This window comes from Camelina sativa, chromosome 17, assembly GCF_030686135.1.
Source record: "Camelina sativa cultivar CO46 ecotype springtype chromosome 17, ASM3068613v1".
NCBI classification, from domain to species: Eukaryota; Viridiplantae; Streptophyta; class Magnoliopsida; order Brassicales; family Brassicaceae; genus Camelina; species Camelina sativa.
The window spans coordinates 25,506,528-25,523,465 of record NC_141896.1 but is presented as its reverse complement, the minus strand read 5'-3'; the positions used below and the strand labels follow the sequence as shown (position 1 = coordinate 25,523,465).

The 16,938-nt window shown below is 33.7% G+C and overlaps 4 protein-coding genes across 4 annotated transcripts; 3 read left to right on the top strand and 1 right to left on the bottom strand.

Moving 5' to 3' along the window:
- The first annotated feature begins 428 nt into the window (after positions 1 to 428).
- On the top strand, positions 429 to 1,622 carry LOC147924316 (uncharacterized). The gene has a single exon (XM_087494128.1). The coding sequence runs from the start codon at positions 429 to 431 to the stop codon at positions 1,620 to 1,622; it is 1,194 nt and encodes a 397-aa protein (XP_087350254.1).
- A 6,438-nt stretch (positions 1,623 to 8,060) lies between these two features.
- LOC147924315 (uncharacterized) lies at positions 8,061 to 9,254 on the top strand. Its single transcript, XM_087494127.1, has one exon. It carries the CDS (start codon positions 8,061 to 8,063, stop codon positions 9,252 to 9,254), a length of 1,194 nt encoding a protein of 397 aa, XP_087350253.1.
- Positions 9,255 to 10,887: 1,633 nt separating this feature from the next.
- On the top strand, positions 10,888 to 12,818 carry LOC147924314 (uncharacterized). Its single transcript, XM_087496715.1, has one exon. It carries the CDS (start codon positions 11,388 to 11,390, stop codon positions 12,816 to 12,818), a length of 1,431 nt encoding a protein of 476 aa, XP_087352841.1. The 5' UTR covers positions 10,888 to 11,387.
- Positions 12,819 to 14,381: 1,563 nt separating this feature from the next.
- Positions 14,382 to 15,575, bottom strand: LOC147924313 (uncharacterized). The gene has a single exon (XM_087494345.1). It carries the CDS (start codon positions 15,573 to 15,575, stop codon positions 14,382 to 14,384), a length of 1,194 nt encoding a protein of 397 aa, XP_087350471.1.
- Between the last annotated feature and the right edge of the window lie 1,363 nt (positions 15,576 to 16,938).

Below are 16,938 nucleotides of genomic sequence, written 5' to 3'. Positions count from 1 at the left end.
CCCACACCCCAATGCATTCATGATAGTAGAGACAGATGCATCAGAAATAGGTTACGGGGGGATCCTTAAACAGAAAATGCCAGAGTCAACCCAAGAGTCTATAGTTCGTTTCCACTCAGGAGTATGGCTTGGACCACAAAAGAATTACTCTACAGTTAAAAAAGAAGTTTTATCTATAGTAAACTGTATTTCTAAATTTCAAGATGATTTAATAAACAAAAAGTTTTTACTACGTGTCGATTGCAAATCGGCGAAAGAGATTTTACAAAAGGATGTTAAAAACTTAGTCTCTAAACAAATATTTGCTAGATGGCAAGCTATTTTATCTGTTTTTGATTTTGATATACAATATATAAAAGGGGAAAATAATTCTTTACCTGATTTTCTAACAAGGGAGTACTTACAGGGAAAATCTCAGGATCACCAAAATGAGTGAAACACAAAAGAAACCAATGAGTGCATCAGACTACGTCAAGAATCAACCACATTTACAAGGAAAGCAATTAACCACTAGCAACCAATTCTCTGCCTTGGCGGAATTTCCTCCTTTATCCTACGCAAAAGCCGTCAACCCCCAGCCACAAAAAATATCCAATCCATCCTCCTCACAAAAAACCATAGATCAAAAATCGTCCTACTTCCTTAAACCACAACGCCAACACCTTATTACAACCTCATTTACCAAACCAATATCCCTTAAAGATCTAACCCAATATACCAACCGCATATTTTACGAAGAAAGTCAATACCTTACCGATAACCTTACCAAAAACCGCACATTCTACGAATTCATTCTCGTAGACACCAAATCAGTAGAAATAACCCACCATACCGACAAGAATGACCCAAACCTTATTTCCTACTCCACCTGCAAAATCCTCAAAGTATGCAATCCCCAAGATCTCGGATTCATAAACCTGCACACCGCAAAAGAATTCTCCATCCCGGGGTTCCATATTCCAAGATTTACCTACATAGATTACCAGAAGGCCTTTTTCCACACCCTTTACTTACGAACCTATGATCACTCCTGGTTCCTTTCCTTTGACTTTCATTGCCCCAAGACAATACCAGGATGGTTCTACGAATGGTGGTACTGGTTTGGCCCAACCGATGACATATATCCACCCCAAATACCCAAGGTTTCACTACCCTACTACACTAAACACGAAAAACACCAACTCATCGGCCCTTTACCAAAGATAGCCTTCCACATAGATATGGGAATACCCTGGATACTATCTTGGCACTACAACCTTCTACCCTTCTTACCAGAGATGCCATATTCACTAGTCCGCGAATTCAGAATCAAATGGTGGGACAAATATAACCTCGACCGCTGCTCTTTATCCAACTTGGAGAAATGGATCCAGACACATCAACAAATAAAGCAATCCATAGCTACAGTATCCCGAGCATTACCACCTATTCAAACAAAAAATTCGCCACACAAACCACCAAGTCCTACAGAATCAACAACTTCGTCCTCCGGATCCAAGAAAAGTAAAGGCAAAGAAAAACTCAAGAAACTCCTCGAGACAATAGCTATGCAAATATCCTCCTCAGACGACGAAGATGATATAACACAAGACAACAATACGCAAGACGACGATCCATTCTAAAAAAAAAAAAAAAAAAAAAAAAAAAAAAAAAAAACGTGAAAGTATCATGGTAGAGCTCTTTTATTATATCTTTAAGTTATGTGCTTGTAATATAAATACATATATATTCAGTATATAGTTTTGTAGAAGCTACCTCTTCCACCGACTCCATCAACACTCCAATTTTCAAGACAAGATGAAGACAAAAAGACAATTATGCAACAGCTCAACTATCAATACAAGACTTCAAGACCAAGAAATGAAGACTTCAGTATTATAACAAGACAAAGACTTCAATCAACAAAGGATTACTCATCTCTCGCAATGTCAAAAATAGGACACGTCGACAACAACTTACGCAACTTCACACAGCTTTGTATAAATAAGGAAGTGAGAGGAATAGGAGAGGGCAGAGTGTTTTTAGCGATCATTCACAAATTCCCTATACATCCTACTCTCCAATTTTCATAAGTTTGTTTTCAAAGTTTGTATCTTTACTCTTGTATTTTAACCAAGTTTAAATAAAGTAAGTTTAATCATCCCTCTTATCTATATTTTAAGTTAATTTGCTTATTTATACACTGGTTTTACTCTAGTTATATTACAATCTAGAAAAAATAATCTATATATTTTATCCTGGGTTCAAAATATGTTGCAATCCAATGCATTTGACTAATTATAGGAGTTCGGGTTGAATTAGGAGTGTTTAGACAACACTTATACCCATTTTGTCCCGAAACAGGCTAAAACCGAGAAAAAAAAAGAACGTATGGTATCAGAGCCAAAAGAATTTCGGCTTATAGTATGATATATGTTTTTCTTAAAACATCCAAGCCAAACGACGACATGTTTATTATAAACCTAAGCCTAGTGTTAAAAACCAACCTACCAGAACCTTGTCGGGAGCGTTGATAGCGTAGGTGTTCCAGGCCGTAAGACCAGAAGGCAGTGAGTCCGTTGGTAAGCCCATGCGTCTTTCGTCATCGATAAGAGTGGTTAGTTTGCATTTTTAGCATTAGATTAAGTATAATTTAAACATGGCATCTACGGTTAGGAAGTTGTTTAAGTCTAAGCATGCATCATCTTCTACATCTCAAAAAACAATTAATTCAAGAGAAATTATGTCAAAAATCACAACCTTTAATCAAGAAATATCAAAAGATCAACTACCGCATGTTAATCCACAAAATATATATCAAATAGGAACTTTTGATTTTAGAACTGCATATTCAATTAAAGAACATGAACAAACTTTATCATTACAAAATGAATTTGAAGAAATTAAACTACTTTCTTCTATGGCTTTAGAAAACTATAAAAGAAAAAACTTTAATTATATTCATTTTGGCCTAATACAATTAGCAATCAAACCTTTATCTAGAACAGGGATTGATTCCCCAATACTCATGTTATTAAGAGATAAAACACTTTTAAAATTTGAAGACTCCTTATTAGGGGCAGTACAATCAAATTTATGCAACGGAGCTATATATTTTAATTGTGCACCAAATTTTCAAGTAAGCTTACATGACCCTACAATATTTAATACTTTAGTTTTAAACGTACACTTGCCTGAAATTAAATTTCAGCAAGAAAGACATGGCTATTTGTTGTTGTATCGTATTTACTTTAAGCAATCTACATCTGAGTTCAACCCACGATGTTTATTGCAAGATGATAAAGGCGAAACAACAATATTGGCTGCACATGGTAAAGACACACCAACCTCTACATATACACCTAAACAATTAAAATGGACAGAAATTACAATTCCTGATCAATGGAAAATTAATATTACTCAACCACCAAGAAATTTTGAACAAAGAACTATTACGAGTATAACAGAACAATATGATGGAAAAATATTATTAAACTTCGGTTCTTTCAGAGATCCACCATCATTAAAATTTAGTTCATTCCACCCACGTTCATCTTTCTCTGAGTACAGAACTGGCCAAGCTAGCACTGAATCAGAGGAAAGTGTAGAACAAATTTTAACAAAAAGCCAAGGGAAAAAACCTATTATTTTTCAAGCACCAATAGCTGAACCAGTTCAACAGTCAGAAGTGGGATCGTCTAACTTTCCTACTTCCCCAACAACTTCAGATTTTAAATCAATAAATGTTATCATAAAAACATTTACAATAGACAAAGATTACCTTAAAGAAGAATTCTTATCAGATAAAAACAAGGATAAAAGAAAATGGTACTTTCAAGCTTTTAATAAAGAAAAACTTACAACTTTTAGAGAAATATGGTATAACTACATGGAAAATATAGAAGTAAATATTCCATTTTTCACATGGTTTGAAACATATGCTTTAGAAAATAACATATGCTACCCATATAAAAATGAATCAATAAACACTAGTTCCACATTGTACCACACATGGGAAATGACTAACGGAGAAATACACAAATCAGTTCATCCACCTTTGAAAGACATCAAAATTCACACTCCCCAAAGACAAGTAATCGCTACACCTTTTAGAACCGGGGCAAACCGAGATGATAAAGATTCAATATATATGGCAGACATTAAGATAGTATATGAACAAAATAATTATCAAAGTCAAATATTACATACTATTTCACGACAAATAGATAATCTTGATAACAAACTAGAAAAGGACGAAAAAAACATAACAACAAACTCTCAGCCGTTATCTTCACCCTTTACTGCAATCTCACCACCTCTCTTCAAACCATTAACAAAATCCATTAAATTTCCTGAAAATGAAATTTTAAAATCAATTTCAACTAGACTGGATAGACTAGATAAAGCCAAGGGGATAAATAATATTGACGAAAACATTCGATCTGAAACCGATATAGAAATAAATAGAATAAAAAGAAACTTTCAACCATCCAAAAAACCATATTATCCAAGGCACTCACCACCCGACTTATTATTTGAAGAACATCATAAATTTCCCTCAACGAACTTTTACAACGAAGAAGGCATATATGAATGGAATATAGATGGTAGATCCGAATATGAAATGATGAATTTATTTCAAGAAATGGGGATGGCAACCCTATCCTATAAAGCTAAAGGAATGTCAGACCACCAAGCATGTGTCATGCTAATCTCGGGCTTCAATGGAGCCCTGAAATTTTGGTGGGATAATGCTTTAGGCGTAGAAACTCAAAATTCTATTCTAAACCATACTGAAACTAGAAGAGTAGAAGGAGAAGATGGTTTTTATGAAGAAGACCAAGTTCAAAATGCTGTAGAAGTATTACTCCACACCATGACCATGCACTTTGTAGGAAACCCTTCGGAAGAACTAACAAGTAAAAAACTTATTTTAACAAATCTTAGATGTCCAACACTAGGGGACTTTAAATGGTATAAAGATATATTTGTAACCAACATATTTCAAAGACACGACTGCAACCAACCCTTCTGGAAAGAACGGTTCATCGCAGGATTACCATCATTTTTCGCAGAACGATTAATTAATAAACTAAAAGATTATTCTGGAGGACAACCAATCCCATGGGATACCATAACCTATGGTCAATTGTTTGCCTTTATTAAAAAGGAAGGTCTACAAATATGTCAAGAACACAAAGATAAAAAGCAAAGTAACAAATTTAAATTTGCAGAAACTATGGGTTCATTTTGTGAACAATATGGTTACAATCGTCTCACTCCACCTTCTAGAGAAAGAAGAAAACTACGCAAACAAAATAAAACTTTTTATCCACAACCTTATAATAAAAGTAAAAGATTTACAAAGAAATTTTTTAACTCATACTATACAAAAAACAAAAATCCCAGAGAACCATCTAAAAAAGAAAGAATTATATGCTGGAACTGTAAACGGCCAGGACATAAATCTACAGATTGTAAAATGAAAAGAAAAATCAATGAAATATTTCACGATCAACAAGACATTAAAGAAAAATTAGAAAAATTACTTCTTTCAGAAACTGAAAATTCAGAAGAACTCAGTAGCGACCCTTCTCTAGACATAATAGAAGATGAAAGTGATACATCCTCTCAAAATTCTGAAAATATCTCAGATGGCATATGCAATTGTAAAACAATAAACGTAATTACAAAAGACATTGACAAACAATTTTTAATAGATATTATAGATAAAATAGATGATCACGAAACCAAAAAGGAATATTTATTAAAATTAAAAGATTTAGTGCAACGAGAAAATCAATTATTAACTCCACAACCTTTTAGTCTTAACAAAATAATAGAAAAATATCCCTCTCCAACACTTTTTAAACAAGTAACCACTGGTGAATTACAAGGAGAAGTTAAAAATTTAAAAACACAAATAAAAGAATTACAACAAATAGTTCACCAACATCAACTTCATCAATTGCAAGTAGACGCTAGATTAGCCCTTATAGAACCAAAAGTCCATGAATCTCCACCCACAACAATGGACAAACCCTCCACAAGCAACCCTGAAAACCATAAACAAACAAAAGAAGAAGAAGAATATATCCAGATAATAAACAAAATAAACTATCAAAAATGGTATACAAAAATCACAATACACATAGGGTATGATTTTAAACTAGAAACAATAGCACTTCTAGATACAGGAGCTGACTATAATTGTATTAGAGAAGGAATAGTTCCTACAAAATTCTATGAAAAAACATATGAAAAACTTAGTGGTGCAAACGGAAGTAGTTTGAAGGTCAACTACAAATTACCTAAAGCAAAAATCTGTAACAAAAATTATTGTTTTAAAACTCAATTTATCCTTGTAAAAAACTTAAGCCAAGAAGTTATACTAGGAACACCATTTTTTACACAAATTTATCCGTTTAAAGTTACAGAACTAGGGATTACCACAAAAATTGTAGGAGAGAAAATAATGTTTGAATTTCTATCCCCAATGAAAACAAAAGAAATCTTAGCCTTACAAAATTCAACAATAGAAAAATCTATAAATTTAATAGACGGGAAACAAAAACATATACAATATTTACAACAAGAAATAAAATACCAACATATAGAACAACAACTAAGTGATCCACAAGTGACAAATAAAATAAAAACTTTAGAAGTTGAACTACTACACCAAATATGTTCTGAACTCCCAAATGCCTTTTGGGAAAGAAAAAAACATATTGTTGAAATACCCTACGAAAAAGATTTTAACGAAAAAAATATTCCAACTAAAGCTAGACCTATTCAAATGAATCAAGAACTTTTAGAATATTGCAAAAAAGAAATACAAGAATTACTAGATAAGAACTTAATAAGAAAATCTAAATCTCCTTGGAGTTGTTCAGCATTTTATGTTAACAACCAAGCTGAAAAAGAAAGAGGAGTACCACGCTTAGTAATCAACTATAAACCCTTAAACAATGTAATACAATGGATAAGATACCCAATACCAAACAAAAGAGATCTATTAAAACGATTATATGACGCCTGTATATTCTCTAAATTTGACATGAAAAGTGGATTTTGGCAAATACAAATTGCCGAGAAGGATAAATATAAAACAGCATTCACAGTGCCTTTTGGGCATTACGAATGGAATGTTATGCCTTTCGGTTTAAAAAACGCACCATCCGAATTTCAAAATATAATGAACGAAATATTTAACCCTTACTCCACCTTCTCTATTGTATACATAGATGATGTGTTAATATATTCAAAATCCATCGACCAACACTTTAAACATCTATACACCTTTTTAAACATTGTTAAAAAGCATGGACTAGTAGTATCCGCAAAAAAGATGCAAATATTTCAAACAAAAATACGTTTTCTAGGCCACAACATATATCAAGGTACTATAACACCTATATCTAGATCTATAGAATTTGCAAATAAATTTCCAGATGAAATAAAAGAAAAATCACAATTACAAAGATTTTTAGGTTGCCTAAACTACATATCTGATTTTCTACCTAATCTACGAAAAACTATTCAACCATTGTTTCAAAGATTACAAAAGAACCCCATACCATGGTCAAGTCTGCATACTAGTCTAGTCCAGGATATCAAGAAAAAGGTTATAACACTACCATGTCTAGTCATCCCACACCCCAATGCATTCATGATAGTAGAGACAGATGCATCAGAAATAGGTTACGGGGGGATCCTTAAACAGAAAATGCCAGAGTCAACCCAAGAGTCTATAGTTCGTTTCCACTCAGGAGTATGGCTTGGACCACAAAAGAATTACTCTACAGTTAAAAAAGAAGTTTTATCTATAGTAAACTGTATTTCTAAATTTCAAGATGATTTAATAAACAAAAAGTTTTTACTACGTGTCGATTGCAAATCGGCGAAAGAGATTTTACAAAAGGATGTTAAAAACTTAGTCTCTAAACAAATATTTGCTAGATGGCAAGCTATTTTATCTGTTTTTGATTTTGATATACAATATATAAAAGGGGAAAATAATTCTTTACCTGATTTTCTAACAAGGGAGTACTTACAGGGAAAATCTCAGGATCACCAAAATGAGTGAAACACAAAAGAAACCAATGAGTGCATCAGACTACGTCAAGAATCAACCACATTTACAAGGAAAGCAATTAACCACTAGCAACCAATTCTCTGCCTTGGCGGAATTTCCTCCTTTATCCTACGCAAAAGCCGTCAACCCCCAGCCACAAAAAATATCCAATCCATCCTCCTCACAAAAAACCATAGATCAAAAATCGTCCTACTTCCTTAAACCACAACGCCAACACCTTATTACAACCTCATTTACCAAACCAATATCCCTTAAAGATCTAACCCAATATACCAACCGCATATTTTACGAAGAAAGTCAATACCTTACCGATAACCTTACCAAAAACCGCACATTCTACGAATTCATTCTCGTAGACACCAAATCAGTAGAAATAACCCACCATACCGACAAGAATGACCCAAACCTTATTTCCTACTCCACCTGCAAAATCCTCAAAGTATGCAATCCCCAAGATCTCGGATTCATAAACCTGCACACCGCAAAAGAATTCTCCATCCCGGGGTTCCATATTCCAAGATTTACCTACATAGATTACCAGAAGGCCTTTTTCCACACCCTTTACTTACGAACCTATGATCACTCCTGGTTCCTTTCCTTTGACTTTCATTGCCCCAAGACAATACCAGGATGGTTCTACGAATGGTGGTACTGGTTTGGCCCAACCGATGACATATATCCACCCCAAATACCCAAGGTTTCACTACCCTACTACACTAAACACGAAAAACACCAACTCATCGGCCCTTTACCAAAGATAGCCTTCCACATAGATATGGGAATACCCTGGATACTATCTTGGCACTACAACCTTCTACCCTTCTTACCAGAGATGCCATATTCACTAGTCCGCGAATTCAGAATCAAATGGTGGGACAAATATAACCTCGACCGCTGCTCTTTATCCAACTTGGAGAAATGGATCCAGACACATCAACAAATAAAGCAATCCATAGCTACAGTATCCCGAGCATTACCACCTATTCAAACAAAAAATTCGCCACACAAACCACCAAGTCCTACAGAATCAACAACTTCGTCCTCCGGATCCAAGAAAAGTAAAGGCAAAGAAAAACTCAAGAAACTCCTCGAGACAATAGCTATGCAAATATCCTCCTCAGACGACGAAGATGATATAACACAAGACAACAATACGCAAGACGACGATCCATTCTAAAAAAAAAAAAAAAAAAAAAAAAAAAAAAAAAAACGTGAAAGTATCATGGTAGAGCTCTTTTATTATATCTTTAAGTTATGTGCTTGTAATATAAATACATATATATTCAGTATATAGTTTTGTAGAAGCTACCTCTTCCACCGACTCCATCAACACTCCAATTTTCAAGACAAGATGAAGACAAAAAGACAATTATGCAACAGCTCAACTATCAATACAAGACTTCAAGACCAAGAAATGAAGACTTCAGTATTATAACAAGACAAAGACTTCAATCAACAAAGGATTACTCATCTCTCGCAATGTCAAAAATAGGACACGTCGACAACAACTTACGCAACTTCACACAGCTTTGTATAAATAAGGAAGTGAGAGGAATAGGAGAGGGCAGAGTGTTTTTAGCGATCATTCACAAATTCCCTATACATCCTACTCTCCAATTTTCATAAGTTTGTTTTCAAAGTTTGTATCTTTACTCTTGTATTTTAACCAAGTTTAAATAAAGTAAGTTTAATCATCCCTCTTATCTATATTTTAAGTTAATTTGCTTATTTATACACTGGTTTTACTCTAGTTATATTACAATCTAGAAAAAATAATCTATATATTTTATCCTGGGTTTTGTTAAAGAACGTATGGTAGCAGAGCCAAAAGAATTTCGGCTTATAGTATGATATATGTTTTTCTTAAAACATCCAAGCCAAACGACGACATGTTTATTATAAACCTAAGCCTAGTGTTAAAAACCAACCTACCAGAACCTTGTCGGGAGCGTTGATAGCGTAGGTGTTCCAGGCCGTAAGACCAGAAGGCAGTGAGTCCGTTGGTAAGCCCATGCGTCTTTCGTCATCGATAAGAGTGGTTAGTTTGCATTTTTAGCATTAGATTAAGTATAATTTAAACATGGCATCTACGGTTAGGAAGTTGTTTAAGTCTAAGCATGCATCATCTTCTACATCTCAAAAAACAATTAATTCAAGAGAAATTATGTCAAAAATCACAACCTTTAATCAAGAAATATCAAAAGATCAACTACCGCATGTTAATCCACAAAATATATATCAAATAGGAACTTTTGATTTTAGAACTGCATATTCAATTAAAGAACATGAACAAACTTTATCATTACAAAATGAATTTGAAGAAATTAAACTACTTTCTTCTATGGCTTTAGAAAACTATAAAAGAAAAAACTTTAATTATATTCATTTTGGCCTAATACAATTAGCAATCAAACCTTTATCTAGAACAGGGATTGATTCCCCAATACTCATGTTATTAAGAGATAAAACACTTTTAAAATTTGAAGACTCCTTATTAGGGGCAGTACAATCAAATTTATGCAACGGAGCTATATATTTTAATTGTGCACCAAATTTTCAAGTAAGCTTACATGACCCTACAATATTTAATACTTTAGTTTTAAACGTACACTTGCCTGAAATTAAATTTCAGCAAGAAAGACATGGCTATTTGTTGTTGTATCGTATTTACTTTAAGCAATCTACATCTGAGTTCAACCCACGATGTTTATTGCAAGATGATAAAGGCGAAACAACAATATTGGCTGCACATGGTAAAGACACACCAACCTCTACATATACACCTAAACAATTAAAATGGACAGAAATTACAATTCCTGATCAATGGAAAATTAATATTACTCAACCACCAAGAAATTTTGAACAAAGAACTATTACGAGTATAACAGAACAATATGATGGAAAAATATTATTAAACTTCGGTTCTTTCAGAGATCCACCATCATTAAAATTTAGTTCATTCCACCCACGTTCATCTTTCTCTGAGTACAGAACTGGCCAAGCTAGCACTGAATCAGAGGAAAGTGTAGAACAAATTTTAACAAAAAGCCAAGGGAAAAAACCTATTATTTTTCAAGCACCAATAGCTGAACCAGTTCAACAGTCAGAAGTGGGATCGTCTAACTTTCCTACTTCCCCAACAACTTCAGATTTTAAATCAATAAATGTTATCATAAAAACATTTACAATAGACAAAGATTACCTTAAAGAAGAATTCTTATCAGATAAAAACAAGGATAAAAGAAAATGGTACTTTCAAGCTTTTAATAAAGAAAAACTTACAACTTTTAGAGAAATATGGTATAACTACATGGAAAATATAGAAGTAAATATTCCATTTTTCACATGGTTTGAAACATATGCTTTAGAAAATAACATATGCTACCCATATAAAAATGAATCAATAAACACTAGTTCCACATTGTACCACACATGGGAAATGACTAACGGAGAAATACACAAATCAGTTCATCCACCTTTGAAAGACATCAAAATTCACACTCCCCAAAGACAAGTAATCGCTACACCTTTTAGAACCGGGGCAAACCGAGATGATAAAGATTCAATATATATGGCAGACATTAAGATAGTATATGAACAAAATAATTATCAAAGTCAAATATTACATACTATTTCACGACAAATAGATAATCTTGATAACAAACTAGAAAAGGACGAAAAAAACATAACAACAAACTCTCAGCCGTTATCTTCACCCTTTACTGCAATCTCACCACCTCTCTTCAAACCATTAACAAAATCCATTAAATTTCCTGAAAATGAAATTTTAAAATCAATTTCAACTAGACTGGATAGACTAGATAAAGCCAAGGGGATAAATAATATTGACGAAAACATTCGATCTGAAACCGATATAGAAATAAATAGAATAAAAAGAAACTTTCAACCATCCAAAAAACCATATTATCCAAGGCACTCACCACCCGACTTATTATTTGAAGAACATCATAAATTTCCCTCAACGAACTTTTACAACGGAGAAGGCATATATGAATGGAATATAGATGGTAGATCCGAATATGAAATGATGAATTTATTTCAAGAAATGGGGATGGCAACCCTATCCTATAAAGCTAAAGGAATGTCAGACCACCAAGCATGTGTCATGCTAATCTCGGGCTTCAATGGAGCCCTGAAATTTTGGTGGGATAATGCTTTAGGCGTAGAAACTCAAAATTCTATTCTAAACCATACTGAAACTAGAAGAGTAGAAGGAGAAGATGGTTTTTATGAAGAAGACCAAGTTCAAAATGCTGTAGAAGTATTACTCCACACCATGACCATGCACTTTGTAGGAAACCCTTCGGAAGAACTAACAAGTAAAAAACTTATTTTAACAAATCTTAGATGTCCAACACTAGGGGACTTTAAATGGTATAAAGATATATTTGTAACCAACATATTTCAAAGACACGACTGCAACCAACCCTTCTGGAAAGAACGGTTCATCGCAGGATTACCATCATTTTTCGCAGAACGATTAATTAATAAACTAAAAGATTATTCTGGAGGACAACCAATCCCATGGGATACCATAACCTATGGTCAATTGTTTGCCTTTATTAAAAAGGAAGGTCTACAAATATGTCAAGAACACAAAGATAAAAAGCAAAGTAACAAATTTAAATTTGCAGAAACTATGGGTTCATTTTGTGAACAATATGGTTACAATCGTCTCACTCCACCTTCTAGAGAAAGAAGAAAACTATCCTGGGTTTAAAATATATAGATTATTTCTAGATTGTAAGTTTTTCTTTATTAAAAGCTTGAAAGTACCATTTTCTTTTATCCTTGTTTTTATCTGATAAGAATTCTTCTTTAAGGTAATCTTTGTCTATTGTAAATGTTTTTATGATAACATTTATTGATTTAAAATCTGAAGTTGTTGGGGAAGTAGGAAAGTTAGACGATCCCACTTCTGACTGTTGAACTGGTTCAGCTATTGGTGCTTGAAAAATAATAGGTTTTTTCCCTTGGCTTTTTGTTAAAATTTGTTCTACACTTTCCTCTGATTCAGTGCTAGCTTGGCCAGTTCTGTACTCAGAGAAAGATGAACGTGGGTGGAATGAACTAAATTTTAATGATGGTGGATCTCTGAAAGAACCGAAGTTTAATAATATTTTTCCATCATATTGTTCTGTTATACTCGTAATAGTTCTTTGTTCAAAATTTCTTGGTGGTTGAGTAATATTAATTTTCCATTGATCAGGAATTGTAATTTCTGTCCATTTTAATTGTTTAGGTGTATATGTAGAGGTTGGTGTGTCTTTACCATGTGCAGCCAATATTGTTGTTTCGCCTTTATCATCTTGCAATAAACATCGTGGGTTGAACTCAGATGTAGATTGCTTAAAGTAAAGACGATACAACAACAAATAGCCATGTCTTTCTTGCTGAAATTTAATTTCAGGCAAGTGTACGTTTAAAACTAAAGTATTAAATATTGTAGGGTCATGTAAGCTTACTTGAAAATTTGGTGCACAATTAAAATATATAGCTCCGTTGCATAAATTTGATTGTACTGCCCCTAATAAGGAGTCTTCAAATTTTAAAAGTGTTTTATCTCTTAATAACATGAGTATTGGGGAATCAATCCCTGTTCTAGATAAAGGTTTGATTGCTAATTGTATTAGGCCAAAATGAATATAATTAAAGTTTTTTCTTTTATAGTTTTCTAAAGCCATAGAAGAAAGTAGTTTAATTTCTTCAAATTCATTTTGTAATGATAAAGTTTGTTCATGTTCTTTAATTGAATATGCAGTTCTAAAATCAAAAGTTCCTATTTGATATATATTTTGTGGATTAACATGCGGTAGTTGATCTTTTGATATTTCTTGATTAAAGGTTGTGATTTTTGACATAATTTCTCTTGAATTAATTGTTTTTTGAGATGTAGAAGATGATGCATGCTTAGACTTAAACAACTTCCTAACCGTAGATGCCATGTTTAAATTATACTTAATCTAATGCTAAAAATGCAAACTAACCACTCTTATCGATGACGAAAGACGCATGGGCTTACCAACGGACTCACTGCCTTCTGGTCTTACGGCCTGGAACACCTACGCTATCAACGCTCCCGACAAGGTTCTGGTAGGTTGGTTTTTAACACTAGGCTTAGGTTTATAATAAACATGTCGTCGTTTGGCTTGGATGTTTTAAGAAAAACATATATCATACTATAAGCCGAAATTCTTTTGGCTCTGCTACCATGATACTTTCACGTTTTTTTTTTTTTTTTTTTTTTTTTTTTTTTTTTTTTTTTTTTTTTTTTTTTTTTTTTTTAGAATGGATCGTCGTCTTGCGTATTGTTGTCTTGTGTTATATCATCTTCGTCGTCTGAGGAGGATATTTGCATAGCTATTGTCTCGAGGAGTTTCTTGAGTTTTTCTTTGCCTTTACTTTTCTTGGATCCGGAGGACGAAGTTGTTGATTCTGTAGGACTTGGTGGTTTGTGTGGCGAATTTTTTGTTTGAATAGGTGGTAATGCTCGGGATACTGTAGCTATGGATTGCTTTATTTGTTGATGTGTCTGGATCCATTTCTCCAAGTTGGATAAAGAGCAGCGGTCGAGGTTATATTTGTCCCACCATTTGATTCTGAATTCGCGGACTAGTGAATATGGCATCTCTGGTAAGAAGGGTAGAAGGTTGTAGTGCCAAGATAGTATCCAGGGTATTCCCATATCTATGTGGAAGGCTATCTTTGGTAAAGGGCCGATGAGTTGGTGTTTTTCGTGTTTAGTGTAGTAGGGTAGTGAAACCTTGGGTATTTGGGGTGGATATATGTCATCGGTTGGGCCAAACCAGTACCACCATTCGTAGAACCATCCTGGTATTGTCTTGGGGCAATGAAAGTCAAAGGAAAGGAACCAGGAGTGATCATAGGTTCGTAAGTAAAGGGTGTGGAAAAAGGCCTTCTGGTAATCTATGTAGGTAAATCTTGGAATATGGAACCCCGGGATGGAGAATTCTTTTGCGGTGTGCAGGTTTATGAATCCGAGATCTTGGGGATTGCATACTTTGAGGATTTTGCAGGTGGAGTAGGAAATAAGGTTTGGGTCATTCTTGTCGGTATGGTGGGTTATTTCTACTGATTTGGTGTCTACGAGAATGAATTCGTAGAATGTGCGGTTTTTGGTAAGGTTATCGGTAAGGTATTGACTTTCTTCGTAAAATATGCGGTTGGTATATTGGGTTAGATCTTTAAGGGATATTGGTTTGGTAAATGAGGTTGTAATAAGGTGTTGGCGTTGTGGTTTAAGGAAGTAGGACGATTTTTGATCTATGGTTTTTTGTGAGGAGGATGGATTGGATATTTTTTGTGGCTGGGGGTTGACGGCTTTTGCGTAGGATAAAGGAGGAAATTCCGCCAAGGCAGAGAATTGGTTGCTAGTGGTTAATTGCTTTCCTTGTAAATGTGGTTGATTCTTGACGTAGTCTGATGCACTCATTGGTTTCTTTTGTGTTTCACTCATTTTGGTGATCCTGAGATTTTCCCTGTAAGTACTCCCTTGTTAGAAAATCAGGTAAAGAATTATTTTCCCCTTTTATATATTGTATATCAAAATCAAAAACAGATAAAATAGCTTGCCATCTAGCAAATATTTGTTTAGAGACTAAGTTTTTAACATCCTTTTGTAAAATCTCTTTCGCCGATTTGCAATCGACACGTAGTAAAAACTTTTTGTTTATTAAATCATCTTGAAATTTAGAAATACAGTTTACTATAGATAAAACTTCTTTTTTAACTGTAGAGTAATTCTTTTGTGGTCCAAGCCATACTCCTGAGTGGAAACGAACTATAGACTCTTGGGTTGACTCTGGCATTTTCTGTTTAAGGATCCCCCCGTAACCTATTTCTGATGCATCTGTCTCTACTATCATGAATGCATTGGGGTGTGGGATGACTAGACATGGTAGTGTTATAACCTTTTTCTTGATATCCTGGACTAGACTAGTATGCAGACTTGACCATGGTATGGGGTTCTTTTGTAATCTTTGAAACAATGGTTGAATAGTTTTTCGTAGATTAGGTAGAAAATCAGATATGTAGTTTAGGCAACCTAAAAATCTTTGTAATTGTGATTTTTCTTTTATTTCATCTGGAAATTTATTTGCAAATTCTATAGATCTAGATATAGGTGTTATAGTACCTTGATATATGTTGTGGCCTAGAAAACGTATTTTTGTTTGAAATATTTGCATCTTTTTTGCGGATACTACTAGTCCATGCTTTTTAACAATGTTTAAAAAGGTGTATAGATGTTTAAAGTGTTGGTCGATGGATTTTGAATATATTAACACATCATCTATGTATACAATAGAGAAGGTGGAGTAAGGGTTAAATATTTCGTTCATTATATTTTGAAATTCGGATGGTGCGTTTTTTAAACCGAAAGGCATAACATTCCATTCGTAATGCCCAAAAGGCACTGTGAATGCTGTTTTATATTTATCCTTCTCGGCAATTTGTATTTGCCAAAATCCACTTTTCATGTCAAATTTAGAGAATATACAGGCGTCATATAATCGTTTTAATAGATCTCTTTTGTTTGGTATTGGGTATCTTATCCATTGTATTACATTGTTTAAGGGTTTATAGTTGATTACTAAGCGTGGTACTCCTCTTTCTTTTTCAGCTTGGTTGTTAACATAAAATGCTGAACAACTCCAAGGAGATTTAGATTTTCTTATTAAGTTCTTATCTAGTAATTCTTGTATTTCTTTTTTGCAATATTCTAAAAGTTCTTGATTCATTTGAATAGGTCTAGCTTTAGTTGGAATATTTTTTTCGTTAAAATCTTTTTCGTAGGGTATTTCAACAATATGTTTTTTTCT